At 40.5% G+C, this 16392-nt stretch overlaps 1 protein-coding gene across 3 annotated transcripts; it reads left to right on the top strand.

The window, feature by feature from the left end:
- The first annotated feature begins 4652 nt into the window (after positions 1-4652).
- Positions 4653-14741, top strand: caprin1a (cell cycle associated protein 1a). Of its 3 annotated transcripts, none has more exons than XM_056413360.1 (17): positions 4653-4760; positions 7596-7730; positions 8403-8465; positions 9253-9339; positions 9702-9943; positions 10117-10199; positions 10372-10527; positions 10617-10666; positions 10891-10974; positions 11085-11246; positions 11785-11893; positions 12064-12122; positions 12389-12520; positions 12827-12986; positions 13410-13598; positions 13717-13823; positions 13955-14741. In XM_056413360.1, exons 2-17 carry the CDS (start codon positions 7596-7598, stop codon positions 14039-14041), a joined length of 1905 nt encoding a protein of 634 aa, XP_056269335.1. In that variant the 5' UTR covers positions 4653-4760; the 3' UTR covers positions 14042-14741. The 3 variants fall into 3 exon arrangements, with proteins under 3 accessions (XP_056269335.1, XP_056269334.1, XP_056269336.1); XM_056413359.1 differs by having other exon boundaries at positions 10614-10666; XM_056413361.1 differs by lacking the exon at positions 12389-12520 and having other exon boundaries at positions 10614-10666.
- The last annotated feature ends 1651 nt before the right edge of the window (positions 14742-16392 follow it).

Here is a 16392-nt window from a genome sequence, read left to right as displayed (position 1 = left end):
GTGTTTGTGTGTGAGTGTACGTGGGGTTGTGTGTGTGTGTCTGCGTGTCTGCGTGTGTGTGTGGGTGTGTGTGTGTGTGTGTGTGTGTTTGTGGTGGAGTATAAAGGTGCTGGTTGGTCTGTTTAAATCCACATACTGTGACAGATGCCTGGTGCATAATTTAAAAAGTCTGCCTTTCCTTAAAAGCTCTTCAGGTTCAATCCAGAGTCTGACCCCAGATCATCCACAGAGCACCTGCCACGTCGGCCCTTCATCACCGTCACAACGCCCACTCTATCACTCACACACCAGCTCCAGACATGACAGCCTTGTAGCAGGACAGAATTGCACACAGCACTCCAATAGCACCACCACAGCGAGAGATGGGTGGGAATGACAAGCACACAGCTTCATGTTAAACCGTCATTTGAAATAGCAATCAGAGCTGATCTAATTAAGGCAGTCTGTATAATTGAGGTCTTTAGGTAAACGCTGACAGGATCCAGATACTCTCTTTTTGTGCAAACGCCTCACCAGAAGCTCGGGGAATTCTGGGAAAGTCACGACACAGACTTTTGTTGAGGATGTAAACCAGACGTCAACTGCCTGTGTGTCCTGATGTGGCATGAATGCTTCGGAAACAGTCATGCATACATGAGAGCTCTGTGCACACCCTTTTAAAACAGTCACGTATTTGTCATTGTCCAGGTCTAACCTTGTTTGTTGAAGCTCATACTTGGCATATGGTAAATGTGTATTACATTTCTCATTTAGGCACTGTGTTTCCAGGCCAGTCATGTGAGCTTCTCTGTACAGGTCCACCTGGTCTGTCATTATAGAGATTTAAGCTGTTGCCATTCACTTTTTCTGACCTTATAGTGATGCGTCTATTTCAGAAAGGGATAAATGAAGATCAGGTAGACTGACTTTCTTCTTTAGCAAAGCAAAGTGTTTAATTTGAGCTAATATTTGAAGAGATCAGACATTTTTGTGGCCATTCACACAGTTGGTGGTGGATACCATCTTTACAGTCAGGCTATATACAAATGTGTTTCTAGTTTGACGTGCTTGGATGAAACATGCTGTATTATTATCTCCTCGTCGTTTTTGTTTAGTTTTTTCAGTGGGGAAAGATTTCACCAAGGTAAGAGTAGAAGTCCAAGAGTATTCCGTAATTTTAAAATGCATAGAACGATGGTGGAGGTTATTTGGCACCGAATTTAGGTTTAGATTTTCATCCAAATTGATTTGAATCTAAACTCATAATAAACATGACATATTCCCTCAGCTATACAGCAAAAAGGATTGCGTTTGAACAAAAAACACAGAAGGTTTCAAAGCCATGCACGGCTCGACTTATCTCCTGTTGTCTCTTGTTATTTACCACATTATCTTTTCAATTGTGTATGTGTATCATTTATTGCTATTCCTTTATCTTCTATTAACATGAACAAGGTTGCTCTGGAATATTCCTTGTAAATATTGTCGACAAAACTTTGAGTGTGGCATGCATAATTAAATGTTTACCACTTTAATTTGAAGCAATAATTTATCTCTCCCACATTCATTTATATTATGGTGAAAAGTTCTAAAATGTTTAGCTGCAACCAGAGAGTTGCCCTAACCACATCCATGACTGACATGTTATTCCAAATCTAGTTTCAGAGGTGGTTAAAAATGTCTATGAACCTCCGTTAGCATTTCATCCACTAGCCAGTTTTCCAAGAGTTCCCATAATGCCCTCTGGGCCGTGCTAGGACAGGAGTGCCAGATCTGCTCCGGTTTCAGGCTGTCAGATACCATCAGTTTGTGTGTTGGCTTTCTGTTACAGAGCAGACCAGGTTAGTGCTGACCCAGTACTCAGGTTTGGAGCCAACACTAGTCACGCAATGCAGAACAGGAAGTCGAAGGCCAGAGTTTACCTTTCCTCCACCTTCTTATTAACATCATTCCTCACAGTGATAGCTGAACAACAATAAAACAAAATATGCCTGAACTTCTCTCTGCGCATGGAGGATGATTCGATGTTATGATATGGGAATGCAATTGTGTGTTTATTCACAGCTCAAAAAGCAGGCTTTTTTTAATTTTAATTTGAGATATTATGCCAAAACCTAATAATATGATTACATTTAATTTAATGATTTTAGTCAAACTTTTCTTTAAATAATTTATAGGGAAAGCAGATGTTCTGCATTAAAGCTTGAGATCATCACTATTTAAGTAGTTGTCGAATACGTCTAAACATAAGAACTTTAATGACTTGAATTCACGGACTTCTGTCTTTCTGATGCAAATCAGGAAATTGTGATGAAAGAAAAGCAAACCATGCAAATGAGTGGAAACATGGAACACGTGCAACTTGCAACAGAAACCTCTTTGTTCTTTTGTTGTATACACACTTTAATTAAAGTGTAATCCTTTTTAATATCAGGTCCCAACTCTGAAGAAAAAAATACGTAATGTTATTTATGCATGTATAATATATATTTTTTCTTCATTATATGAAGATTTTTAGATTGTCACAATATGTGACACAGTGGTTGTGGACTACAAATAATTACCTACATATCTACTGTGTACACATACATGCATACTGTGTGTGTGGTGATCTTCAGTTACATTTGATTTTAATAAAATGGAAACAGATTTGGATGATTGACTTGTGTGTTTCTTGGAGCTCATGAAGTTATACTTGAATAAACATATTAATAGTCCAAGTCCTACATCTTTTTCTGTCAAATGTGAGTGTCAAAAAAAGGCTCAACATGAAATTCTCTCAATATTTAAAATTATAAATATATTATAAATAGAAAAAATAGAAAAAAAAGTACATCTAAAAAACGGAGGAGCCATCCAGAATCAGGCCCACTACCAGCCATGGATGGAAGTGTACCTTGATATATGTTTGTAGTCCTTACCAGCAGGATCTTCCTGCTCCTCTGCAGCTGCTGACACCTTTTGAGTTACAACTTGTCCAATCTACTTACAAAACAAACCAAACCCTCAACTTGTGATCATGTGAATGCATAGCATTTTCACACAAACCCTGTGGCATAAGACATTATAAGTCATTCAGCATCTTTGAAAATATACCCACCTCACCAAATGCATCACTGTTGTGGTCTGCATTAGAGAAATTTGGTTGAGCTGCTAATCATCAGTGTGTCCCAAAGGACTGCATTGTAAACAAATCCACCTTTGAACGACAATCCAAAATCAAACCTCAATCACATGAATCACAAGTTGCAAGATGCTGAATAAAGTTCTCTGGCTGTAATAATGATAATGATGGTACTTAAGTGGAGATGCTTGTAATCTGTCAGTGACAAATGTGGCCCATGAATTATTAATGTTGTCCAACTAACTAAAGAGAGGCTCTGTGTGGAAAAAACTTCACAATCTCCCCAAAAAAGTCTGGAAATATGATATGATTGTGAGAATGGGCCGTAGAGATAAACATTTAAAGATAGTTTGAAATGTGTGTAAACAGAGAAAGGAGAATCCAGAGGGCTTGCAGATGAAGTCTTGTACTTGCCTTGCACTACAAGTGGTCTGGGGCGAAGTGTTTGTGGGGCTCTTGTGGGTTTTCAGCCAATAAATCTTCTGCACATATTCAATCCAGTCAGATGTGCTTCAAGAGAGGAGCACTGATGGATGTAAGGCGATTACTCAAATACCCACATCATGGAGAAGAGCTAGATATCCAAACAACCCCGCCTCACTTGTTATAGACATACCCTTCATCTGGCAGATATAGACAAGGGGTAAATTAAGTATAAATTAATTGAAAATCTCTGAAACACTGAAGGCTTGCTAACACTGATGCTCTACACTTTTTTTTTATGCAAATAAAAATATGTAAATAGTTAGATATGTAGGTTATGTCAACTTGATATCTGCTAAGACAGAGTAAATGCAAAAGTTTGTTAATTGCACATTTTAAAACTGTAATGTGTTAAAGTAGCAGTGGTATACGGTTTGATTTGACCTGGTCATTTCAGTACATCTGTGATACAAATCTGATGAAACTCATGCCCTGGTCTTTGCCATTCCACTTCAATATTTTACTTTTTAGGAGTTAGAACTACTTGAGTGCATATGACCATGAGTGCTGATTCCTTGTACGCTACCCACTGAAAAGGACATAAGAGGTAAAGAGAAAGTAAAGAGAAAGAAATCAATATAGATTTAAATTTGTTTTGTTCAGCATTTGTATAGCCTTACAGGAGATGGTACACCTGCGCCATCTATTGTTCATACTTCGCTATCACTAGGGGTGATTTTAATTTCCCGTTTGATCTATGTCCTGCAACATAGAACAAACTGTCCACAATTGTGGTCAAAGTACTGCTCCAGGTGAGGTCATGGGGCTGGAAGACCTTCTCTATTTCCACTCAAGTGCACTCTTGTTAAAACAACAACAGCTGGGTTCAGATCTTACACCGTTTTTGGCACCATTAATGCTCCCAAAACGATATGTGATGGACGTGCTGGGACATTAATAGGTTGAAATCGTTTCTGACAGAGGAGGAAGACACCCAACAGAAGGACGATCACTCCTATATCCAATTGTAATACATATATTTACTGTCAGGCAATGTAGAGGTTAGCTGAGGGGTCCTTGCAGGTGCTATCGTTAGCCTGCCGTTAGCTGAGCAGCAGCTAGTCACAGCTCGAGCATCCTTCCAGAAAAATACCACTGGAAGTTAAAGACTGCTCTTATCCAGCTGACGTTAAATCCGACACAGGAAATCTCTTTGAAGACAAAGAGTATAAAGGTATGGGATTCATGGCTTCACCAACACATCGCTTTTTAACCTGGAACGTTATTCGTTAAATAAATGGTCTTTTGTCATGTTTAGTCGAGACGTCTGGACAGAGCGGGTTGTCACAGCGCCCCACGATGGTCTTTCTTCTTCGCAGTTATTCACATTATTTCGACGACATGTCTTTTCTATGAACCCAGAGCATTCGTTGTTTGAATTTATTTAGTTTTAGCTGTCATTGGGTTACGTTGGGGCATTAGCAAGCGGCCCGCTGCTAGCATTTAAGCTAACAATGGGACCGTGAGATTAGGACAAGTGTTTGCTTCTCACATTTATTTGACGTAGCTAACGCGAGCTATCGACAATGTTGCGCCAGAGAAAGGCGAGGTTGCTCACCAGGCCAAAGGAGGACGTGCAACGTCTAACTACTGACAATGCGTAGCTTGGCGCGAGCTTGCCCGGTTTCTTCAAGATAAACGAGGGGTTTTAACTTCGAATAGAAGGCCGACATTTTAACGTGTGCTAACTTCCTCGTGTCATATTTTCTAATTTATTCCAGTGGCTTTACAATTAGCCAACCCCAACTAACGTTAACCCAGTAGCTACTTCGTGATGAACATGTTACGTTATCCTCGTTTTTATTCTCCCCTTTTGCCCAAAATCAAAGACGGAATTTAGCAAACAAACCCGGTTTGCTAAATTCCTTCGGTATAACGTCCCCTGGCACAGTGTCATGTGTTTGAGTCTGACTCCATGGTCGCGAGTTTGAGTCTAGCTTTAGTGTCCTGAGCTTGAGTCTGCCTCTAGTGTCTTGAGCCTGGCTTTAGTGTCTTGAGCCTGGCTTTAGTGTCCTGCGTTTGAGTCTGGCTTTAGTCAGAGCTGCCAACTTTTCAAAAAACCTTGGAGTGAGATTTTGTCGGGGGTGACCAAAATGTTGCCGCGCACGCAGCCTGCACACACGTTGGTGGCTCAAATATCAGGACATTTGAATTAATTTGGCGTTGTACCCATGTTGTACCCTGCATTCTGGCCTGGCAAAGGTCTTTTACGAGACATCTTTGCTACCTTAAAAATTAAAATGTTTTTTAATAACTACTCTCATTTACAAAAACATGCCTAATTATATTGCACAAATGTCCTGTCTTTATGTTAAATTCTTTAAAATATATCTTACTTGTTCAAAGTACTGTTTGGAAATTTTTTGAGAGGGTCCTTTTCCTAGGTTTGCAAATAAAAAGATAAATGCTATGTGGGCAGCCTTAACAAACGATGCTATGATGTTTTGAGCATGCAGGATACCAAGAGGTTAACATGGTGCTCTCCTGCTGCTTGTTATGACAGCTGAGTTTACATTCACCACACAAAATCACACGCACAAACACAACGAATAATTTATTTCAAGATTTAAAGTTTAAGAGTACTTAATTGAACCACATGTCATTAACAGGGCTCTCAAGTTTTGAAGACAGGCAAGAGTGACATCTCTATCATCACCCCCAGAACGAAACTTTCGGATATCATTCGCGCGCAATTCCAGGATGCTTTATTTTCATTGGTTGCTCGATTAAATCTTACCCAGATGCAACAGAAACGTTTTTTTTCTGATTGGCTATTGTGTAGCCCATTTCTTTTTTTTGATTGGCTGATAAGTGGCACCTCGCAGCAGAACTCCAGGGGAGCGCTTGATTCATCCATGGTGAGGGCAGCGCGGCCAGCTCATGTTTGCGTGCTGCGGCACATTAAAACATTAAAGTGTGTGATGTAAAACTGAAATGCGTGACTGTCACGCTCAATGCGTGACACTTGAGAGCCCTGCACTAACACACCGTAGTCTCTGCTCGTTGTGTCTGTTTGAAAATCTTCTTCTGTTGCTAACTTCGGGACTCTTTGGGGTAAATAGGATGTCTATGCAGCGAATAGGTTTACAGATAAGCTCCTTAGCGCCATCTATCGTCGCGGAGTTTGAAAAGGAACCAATGCGCTTCGGCCCAAATCAGAATTTCTTTTGCCGTGAGAAATTGGCTGTGTGGCGTGTGTCACACGGCGAAACCGTGAGAGTTGGTAGCTCTGCTTTAGTGTCCTGAGCTTGAGTCTGGCTTTAGTGTCTTGAGCCTGGCTTTAGTGTCCTGAGCTTGAGTCTGGCTTTAGTGTCTTGAGCTTGAGTCTGGCTTTAGTGTCTTGAGCTTGAGTCTGGCTTTAGTGTCCTGAGCTTGAGTCTGGCTTTAGTGTCTTGAGCTTGAGTCTGGCTTTAGTGTCTTGAGCTTGAGTCTGGCTTTAGTGTCCTGAGCTTGAGTCTGGCTTTAGTGTCCTGAGCTTGAGTCTGGCTTTAGTGTCCTGAGCTTGAGCCTGGCTTTAGTGTCCTGAGCTTGAGCCTGGCTTTAGTGTCCTGAGCTTGAGTCTTCCTCCAGGGTCCTGAGCTTGAGTCTGGCTTTAGTGTCCTGAGCTTGAGCCTGGCTTTAGTGTCCTGAGCTTGAGTCTTCCTCCAGGGTCCTGAGTTTGAGTCTGGCTTTAGTAATTGCGTTACCAAGAGCTCATAAAGTAAAGATGACAAAGTGTGTGAGTATACATATTTAAATGTTATCCACCTGCTTTAACACCTCAAATAGTTGGATTAATAAACACAGATTTTTTTTCCTTTCTAAAAAAAAAAAAAAATCAGCTGTTCACACATAACAGAGCACAACTATTATTTGTCTGCCCTGTAATTGGTCATTTATAATGGAGCAGTTCATGACAATAGTGTTTTTATTACTAAAGATGGACTTCTAACTTGCTTTATTTTCTGTTTATGCTCAGGACTGAAAATGGTAAATCTTTTAATTGGTAAAATAAATGTTCTCTCTGTAGATGCCTTCAATGATGATTGGCAACAATGCTGTCCAGTCTGCCATTCCAGACCTGGGAAATGGAAATAATTCTGAGGCCATTAAACAGGTTCTTGCTGTGATTGATAAGAAAGTTCGCAATATGGAAAAGAAAAAGGTATTACTTGTTCTTCTGAAATTAAAATGTTTTGTCACATTTGCTCTTGTATAATGCAAAGCACCATGTGGGTTATGTGTTGTAGATGATGCCATCTTTCTTTTTTCTTTCCAGAGTAATGGAATATGACATAACTAATCTATTTATGGTCAGACATCTGATCGATTCACACTGGATCCACCTTCACTTATAGAAACGCAATGCTAAAAGGAATACTTCACCCTCAAAATCACTTTTTGTCAATTATTCACACATTTTTACCTCCTAGAAGACATTGTTTTGTGATGTCTAAAAGGTGAATGTAGAATCTAAAACAGCAGCAATTATTGATGAATGGCCACATTTTAACATCTGCATAAGCAAATAAAAAATCAGTTTACTCTCAAAACCCAGACTGTATAATTCAAGGCTGGTTTAAACAGTTGCATTTTCACAACATCCAAATCACATACATTTTTGCCATAATCTTACTATTTAAAGCACTTCCTCCACTGACATCTCATGCATGGACTTGTGACACAATAGGGGCATGCAAGAAAAACAAAGTTGTATTCAAGATAAAATGAGTAATTGATATAACATGGCTTCCTTTGATCAATTGCTGTTTTGCAAGGATGTGATTTTTCTTTTCATCCGTCTCTAACATTTTTGTGTTTCTCAATATTCTTTCAGTCCAAACTCGATGACTGTCAGACAAGGAAGGTTAATGGAGAACAACTGAATCAGGATCAACTGGTAAGATAAGACAATTGCAGTTTGTGTAAAGCTTTTTTTTTTGTGTTCTGATACCAAATCTATGACTTTGATCCTATTCATGTCTCAAGTATCTCGATACCAATACTAAAACGATAACATGGAAAAACTTAAACTATAAGGAATAGTATTTCAATAATAGATGACAGAACTTGAAATGTCAAACTCTTCTTTTTTGCATTGATAACAAAAAACTGCCCATTGTACAACGTCAATACAAAGTTAAAGATGTGAAAATCTGCCATAAAACTGATTTATTGACCTAGGCGTGTTCATACATTTTAATATCCTACCAGGACTGAAGAATATCTTAATTAAGATCAACTCTGATCCATCCAACTTTCCATGTAACACAGCTGCTTTTAACCTTAAATCCTTGCAGAGATAGATGCTAACAGTATTGTAAGCAATCTTGTTGAGTTGCCTCGTACAAAATACTCTTGAGTGAATTTACCTGCTTCAGCAGTTATGCAGTATATCTCTATGGCTTTTATTGTGAAAGGTAAGCACGGAAGCTTGTGTTTGAAGTTTTAATGCGCTACTGCAGACAAGATGGGAGCAATACAAAGTTTGCCTTCTTGGTTCAGAATGATGGAGCTTCTGTGTTATGATGTGTATTACCTTTGTATTGCAGCTCATAACCCTCAGCTACGTAACTAATGCAATATTTTGCTCTGCAAGCTCGCTTGGTTACTGTACCCTGTTCGTGGAAAATATTTCTTTTACTTGATTCCCAAATCTCTATTTTTTCCCTATGATGTACCTGAAGGATTCCTTGACGAAGTACCAAGAGATTGCCAACAACCTTGACTTTGCACGAGAACTGCAGAAAAGCTTCCTGGCATTGGGTCAAGAGGTAAAGTCCTGATTAAGATTGTTCTCATAACACGCTGCTGCTATTATTGCAACGGTTTTATCAATGGTATATCCCTCTGGAGTAACATTTAAAACCCTGTAGTCCCTCTCTATTATGATCTTGCTTACAAATATTATGGTTACAATGCCCGATAGTAACTGATATTGTACTCCAGAGATAAGACTTGTGGCAGCATATTATAACAACCAAACATGGCAAGTAATCCCTGAATACAGACTGCCTCAGTAGAGCTTTAATTATTAGTCATTGAGCAAACAGCAGAGTGATTGGCATTGATCAGAAATACTTGTTAGACCCTGTAAATGTAAAGGGTGAAACATTGTTTTTGTCTGACTGTTAAGATTCAGAAGGCAGTGAAGAAGACTGCGAGACGGGAGCAGCTGCAGCGGGAGGAGATGGATCATCAGCGGCTGAAGACTGTTTTGGAGTTTCAGTTTGTACTGGACCAGTTGGGAGATGAGAATATCAGACAGGACCTGAAACGACCTGACGCCACTGGTTCCCCATTGCTCACTGACACTGACCTCACATCCCTTGATGAGTTGTACAAACTAGTGGGACCTGATAGGAACTATGACGTCAGGTATGAGGTGCTGCTAATATTTAAGTGTGCATAAATTATTTACAGTGGTTACATTCGAAGTGTCACTGCTTAAATATGTTGAATAGCTGCTTTTGTCAGCGAGTAAGATTATTGAAACAGAGGTCTAATCGCATACGACCAAATGGTGTATTTACTCTGTTGTGTAACTTCAGGTTGACTGGCCAATATGAAGAGGCCTCAGTCCACTTGTTGGAACTATTTGAGGGTCGAGACAAGGCTGTGGCAGGGACCACATGTAAGTATTCATGGCTCTTGATCTTTCTCGTGATTCTCGATTCGTCTCGCAGTTTTCTTCACTGCATTTTAAATCGTAAAACCGTGCTAAAGTTAATTGAATAATTCATGCATATGTATAGCGTTATGCCATGCTGTTAAGTGTTTAACTTGTCATGCTGTCCTTGTTCCAGACAAGTCACTGAAGGACACTCTGGACAAAGTGCTGCTGAGTGGTTACTTTGACAGAGCACAAACTCATCAGAATGGGACATGCGTGGAGGAAGAGGAACAAGACGAGCAGACTGTGGGGACTGAGTCTATGGCTGGGAAGCAGCCATCAGAACCTGGTAACTAACACTTTAGCAGATACACGTGTTACATATTCTTTCATTGATTTGAAAAAATTGTCTTCACCGTTGCTTTTTCTCTCCAGAAGGAACGGCTACGGAAAAATACATAGAGCCAATTCAAGTAGAAACCACAGAGGTGAGATTTCTATGAAAATTGCTGAGAGAATTCACAATTTAGCTTTTTTTTGGTCGTACTTTTGTCTGAATCTGTTGATTTAAATCAACTAATCCATCTTTTGATGTGTATGTGTGTTAATCTACTAATATTTGTATTGTTTGAGGACAGACTTGAAATGGTTTACTTTCTTTGTTGTGTTACATTGTCTTGCTTATTTTCTTTTACATTTTCTTGTGTTCTAGTTTGTAAACAGACAGTTCATTCCAGAAGCTATGTACAGTAGTACAGACAAAGTCCAAGTGGAGAAGTGGGCAGTGGAGGCTCAGGTAACACTCCACTACTGCATCCACGTTCTTTATGCCAGTATGCATATTTCTCAACACCTTTTATTTGCTTGCGCTTTAATGTGCCGGTCATGTTTCTGTGTGTTGAATAGATGGTGAATTCCCTCCAGCACCAGCCCCCTGCCCAGCTGGCTACAGAGCCAGCCGTTACCGTGAACCATGGCACCCCCCCAACTGCTGCTGACCCAGTGGTCAGGAAGCAGGTTGTGCATGACCTCATGGCCCAAATGCAAGGGACGTACAACTTCATACAGGTAAAAGAGGTCCGGCATATGCTGTAGTGTCCAGATACACGCCGTTACTGCTCACAGACGGACACCGAATGTGTTTTTCATACACTGAGATATCTAATTGATTCATGCAGTACACATCTTGTGTCTCCTTCCACGTAGAGGTCCCCGTCGAGCAGTCGGTCACAGAAAGTGTGGTCCCACTGGCATGTTGTAAGACACTGATTTAGTGGGGCCCTTTTCGTGAAGCAAATTCAAATATCAGTCGACAACAATAATAAAAGGAAATTTAAAAAAGAAGTAAACGGATATTAAATGGGAACGTGTTAGAAATATATTACGGGAAAGCAAATTCCATTACATTTTTAAGTTTATTGCAGGAAAAGATTTAAAAGATGATGCTCACACAACCGGCCTTATTTGGGGCAAATGCTTGTGAACATAGGAGATTGAACCCAGCTCTGTGGGTGATGGGGTAGTGTCCCAGTTAACCCATTACAGCACTCCCCCTACATCTGATCCATGAACCAGAAATGTATTTACACTTGTTTGTTTTTTCTAGGACTCCATGTTGGATTTTGACGGCCAGGCTCTGGACCCAGCCATCGTGTCCGCCCAGCCGATGAAGCCTCTGCAAACTCTTGACCTGCAGCAGATGGGCTGCCCTTCAAGTGAGTGCCGGTTAATTTACCATCACTCTGAACACATTCTCTCACATACCCTATTGCTTACGGTCTTGTCACTCTTTAGTTATGTGTGTATATATTCTGAAAGTGTTATACACCAGTTGGAAACATTACTATAATTGTTCTATTGAGAATGTTTCTTTTCTCCCAAACAGCCCACTCAAAGTCCAGACTTCCTCAAACAAGTGCAGTGTCTCCACAGGAATCCTCACAAGTAAGTCGACGAGAAGCTCAACAAGCAGCGTTTGCTTTGTTTGAATGGTAGTACATCTTGTTTCTTGTGCTGCGACGTGGATTAAATGTGATGTCATGATTGTATTTACTACTCTATGACATGGATACACTGGAATAATTTGAATATGAAAACAATAATGGAAAATAGTTTTTACGGTGGTAAATCAGATCCCGTCTCTACCAATGACCTCTCCTCAATCCTTTTGTCCTTTCCTTCTGAATTCCCTCCTACCTCCCCCCCCCCAGGTCTCAATGTCTCTCTCGTCTGACCAGTCTCCCACCCCATGTTCCCTGTCCTCTGCTTTCCCACCTGTCTCCAAATCCACCCATACTGGAGGCATCAATGTCAATGCCGCACCCTTCCAGTCAGTGCAAGCGGTACGCTTTTTATCTGGGTCTTATTCATTTATATAACTGTGAACATGTTTGGACTTATTTCATGAATGATATTGGCATGTCAGGTTTTGGACTTGTTTGTACAAGCTAATGTTTAGCAAAGGAAGTCAAATATTTAAGGACGGCCTATTAGTAGCTACAAATAAATGGTTTATTATTGGTGCACCATCTAACCAGGTAACAGGTTGACGTGTCTCCTCATTTACAAAACTTACAGTACTTCTCGTGCCTCAGATATTCGAATGGACTTATAATTGTGACACAAAAAACATTTATTTTCTCCTTCAGGTATTTAATCTGAACGCACCTGTACCTCCAGCCACTGATGGGCAAGCGGATCCTCTGAAGCAGCCCAGCCAGTTCCCTGGTGGCTACGGTCAGGGCTTCAGCAGCCAATCGGAGAGTACTGGAGACCAGCCTGACATCCCACAGGACACATTACAGTCAGGTGAGGGTATAGCTTTGGCTGGTTGCATGTCTTAAGAGCAAGCATTTGACATACGCTGGAAAAGCTCTTTAAATAGTTTGGCATCACTTTTACATTCACCCGACACAATAAGGAGAATGAAAAAAATGACAAATGTTTTTCTATAAAGCCATCGAAATCCGTAAAGAGATATTTTATTTTGTACAAACAAGACGTTACGTTGGTAGATAAATACATTAAATATGTTAGGATTTCAGGGGGCTCTGCTACACGACAAGATATCCCTCTGACAATGTTGAAATAAGTGTTAATCATGCCAATGCCATTAGGGAAAATAGCGGCAGCCTTTTCAGTTTGCAGAAATGTGTTTTAAACGGCGTAACTAACAACCAAAATGTTCATGATAGACTTCTGAAATCTCTTGTTTTGTCGGCTTCTGTCCAGTTGTTGCTGGCTTCCAGCCCCAAGACCACGTCCTGCCCGCAGCAGGAGGCCATGAAGAGTCCTCTCCAGGCGCAGGCTTTGGACAGCCAGGCCAGTCTTTCTACAACAGCAGGGCCGTGCCCAGGGGGGGGCCCAGGAACGGCCGGGGCATGATGAACGGATATCGGGGCTCCTCCAATGGATTTCGAGGTAAGAGCATCAAACTATGTTTTACAGAGATACAGTATTCATGTGGCCTCACGATTCACTGCAATGACACAATGCATGTTAAAATGATTGTATTAATGCCAATGTATGTTGTCATCAGGGGGATATGAAGGCTATCGCCCTCCTTTCTCAAATGCTCCCAGCGGTGGTTATGGTCAAACCCAATTCAATACGTCTCGAGACTATTCCAACAACACCTACCAACGGGTAAGGGGTCTTTACATTATTTACTTGAATACATTTTATGAACCAAAAGTCACATATTCATCTGTTAGTCGGTGCATTTTTTTTAACTTGTAAGATTGTCAGTTATTGTAAATCCCTGTTGTTTCTTCAAGGAGGGATATCAGCAAAACTACAAGCGGGGATCGGCCCAAGGACCACGAAGTTTGTCAAGAGGAAATGCTCAAGCAATGAGATCCTAAAGGACCCGAAAGGATCCTGAGGACCGTCAAGTTGCCCCACGTTTAACATTCAGGATTTTTGAATGTGTTCGCCCCAGCTCACTTTTATAACAATGTTCTGTTTCTCATTGGTCAAATTATTTTTTTTACTCTTGGCCTGCTTACCAGATTCAGCCTGCTTTGGTCTGTCTAGATCCTCTTAACATTCTAACACAAAATGCTGAACTTCTCCACATGTAGGATTATCAGCGAGTCTGTGTGATATAAAACAACATAGATATTCCTGTAAACTTGAAAGATTTCATTAATTTATTTTTTGTACAAAATAAATGCAAAAAATACCCTGCCACTGTCGATCTGATTCCATGAGAATGATTTCTTTCTGCCCTGTGCTGTCAGACACTTTCCCCTCTTGATCTCTTAATTTTCAAAAAGGCATTTGTGTTTTCTTTTTTTCTTTTAACCTCTTGCGCCATCACCTCTTTTTATGCTGATGTTATTGGTTGAGACTGTTTCAATAAAGTTGTGTTCTATTACCTACTGTTCAATGATGCTTCTATGCTTCTTTGGTTTGTGATTGTAGGTTTTATTTTAATCCCGTGTTTGTTTAGGAAAATGCAGAAAGACTTTTATTGATAACTTCACATATTACACACTGTCAAAGTACAAAGACATAAAACTAAGTCATGAATAAATAAATGTTGAAATGCCTGTACCTTCATGTAAATGTTTACGTTCCGTCATTGGCGACTTGCCAGGTCTTACCTCGGTGAGTTCGGCTTTTCTGCTGTTGCCTTTCAAAACAAAAGCTCAACATTGAGCTTTTTTCTTGTCTGGTGGAGCAATCTGGTTTACTTGAAAGTGATTGCAATTGTATTTCTTCTATTTGAAAAAGCACAGATGCAGGAGTCACAAATGGGGATCTCATATTTATTATAATTATTTAAATCTTGTTGAAAAAAATCACCAAATCAAAGACCAGGAGCTGGACTACTGACAGACGGCCTCAGGCTGTGTCTGCTTATGAACTAACTACAAGCTCACAGACAGAGTTCAGTCACAGCCATCACACTGATTGGAGTCACATGACTTGATGGCATTGTGACGAAGCTACACATAGACATTTGTCTGAAGTTCTGTGGTTTTGGGAGGGTTAATCATCAAAAAAATTCCCCCCCTAAGAATTTGTTCAGGAGCCGCCACTGCTTATAATACTTATGGTATAAATAATCTAATCTAATATTCTATTTTCTATTCTAATTTATTCTATTCTAATCGAAACACTATTCGAGCCCCCCAAGAAGAGCTTCCTGGTTCTGGGGCCGTGAAGGTTTAACTAGCCAGCAAACAAATGCTAGATAACCTAAACTCCTGAACCACTCAACGCTCTGGTCTGCGAGCAGGCGACTCAAACCCCTCCGGCCCCTGAGAGGGGGAGGAGGAGCACATAAGACCGCTGCGCTGGTTTGGAGTTCGCCATGATCCACCTCGTATTACATACTCGCGTGTGAGTTGTGTGGGGGAGGAGCTACTGCTCAAGAAATCAAAGAATCGTGCACCAAAAAACAACACGGTGTTGCTGTTTCAGGCGAATCAAGCGCATTTATGTTTTTGCCTTTTCATATTTCATGTATTGTTTTCATTTTTTACTTAGGGACAGTGCACATTCATAAAAAAACATTTCCGTAAATGTGTCAGAGTTAGCCAAGAGGCTATTGTTCCTCCGTAGTCCTGATTAATGAAATGCATTAATGGGAAAACTAAGCCAGAAAGTTTTTTTTAAATCACTTTGGAAGAGTCATGAATATTATTATATGATATATGATATCATTGGTTCGCCAACCCGTCGATTTCGGGAACGTTCCCTGTTACTCTCCAAAATAAAATGAAAATAAATTCAGAAACACGTTCCTCATTCTCGACCATTTTCTGAAGTGTCTTCTGAAACGTTTTCTTCCTGACTGGAAGATTGACGTCAGAAAAGATCTCCGCCTGATTTTAATGAACGCCTGAAAACGGGTTCTTCTACACAGCCGAAAGAGGGGAATGTAGTCCACAGTGGTCCTACAGGTGGGGCGTGCCCCTCTAGTGGGGAAAAGTGGTACTTCAGATGGGGCGCAGGGGAAATGCAGAAAGACAAAAGTGTTTTGATTTCATTCAATTAGAATTAGGCCAAATAAAAAGGCCTCAAGCTGCAAGTCCAGTCTGGACAGTCGTTTTCTCTCAACGCCTCAATAGGTAGATCTTGCCTGTCACGAAGGCGGAGGTCAGGGATCTTGGGCTCAAAACGATTGGTGACCACTGCTATAGATTATCCATAAACTTGCTGAACATTGTTATGTAGGAGTCGTACATGTTTTATTATCTTGAAC

Source organism: Pseudoliparis swirei, chromosome 4 (genome assembly GCF_029220125.1).
Source record: "Pseudoliparis swirei isolate HS2019 ecotype Mariana Trench chromosome 4, NWPU_hadal_v1, whole genome shotgun sequence".
Taxonomy (NCBI): Eukaryota; Metazoa; Chordata; class Actinopteri; order Perciformes; family Liparidae; genus Pseudoliparis; species Pseudoliparis swirei.
The sequence above is the reverse complement of the archived record's forward strand: the minus strand, read 5'-3'. Positions and strand labels throughout refer to the sequence as shown.

Coding starts and splice junctions, on each gene's coding strand:
- caprin1a (XM_056413359.1), top strand. CDS start 7,596: ATGCCTTCAATGATGATTGGCAACAATGCTGTCCAGTCTGCCATTCCA. Junction 12,521..12,826: donor CCTTCCAGTCAGTGCAAGCG/GTACGCTTTTTA, acceptor TTTCTCCTTCAG/GTATTTAATCTGAACGCACC. Junction 13,824..13,954: donor CCAACAACACCTACCAACGG/GTAAGGGGTCTT, acceptor TGTTTCTTCAAG/GAGGGATATCAGCAAAACTA.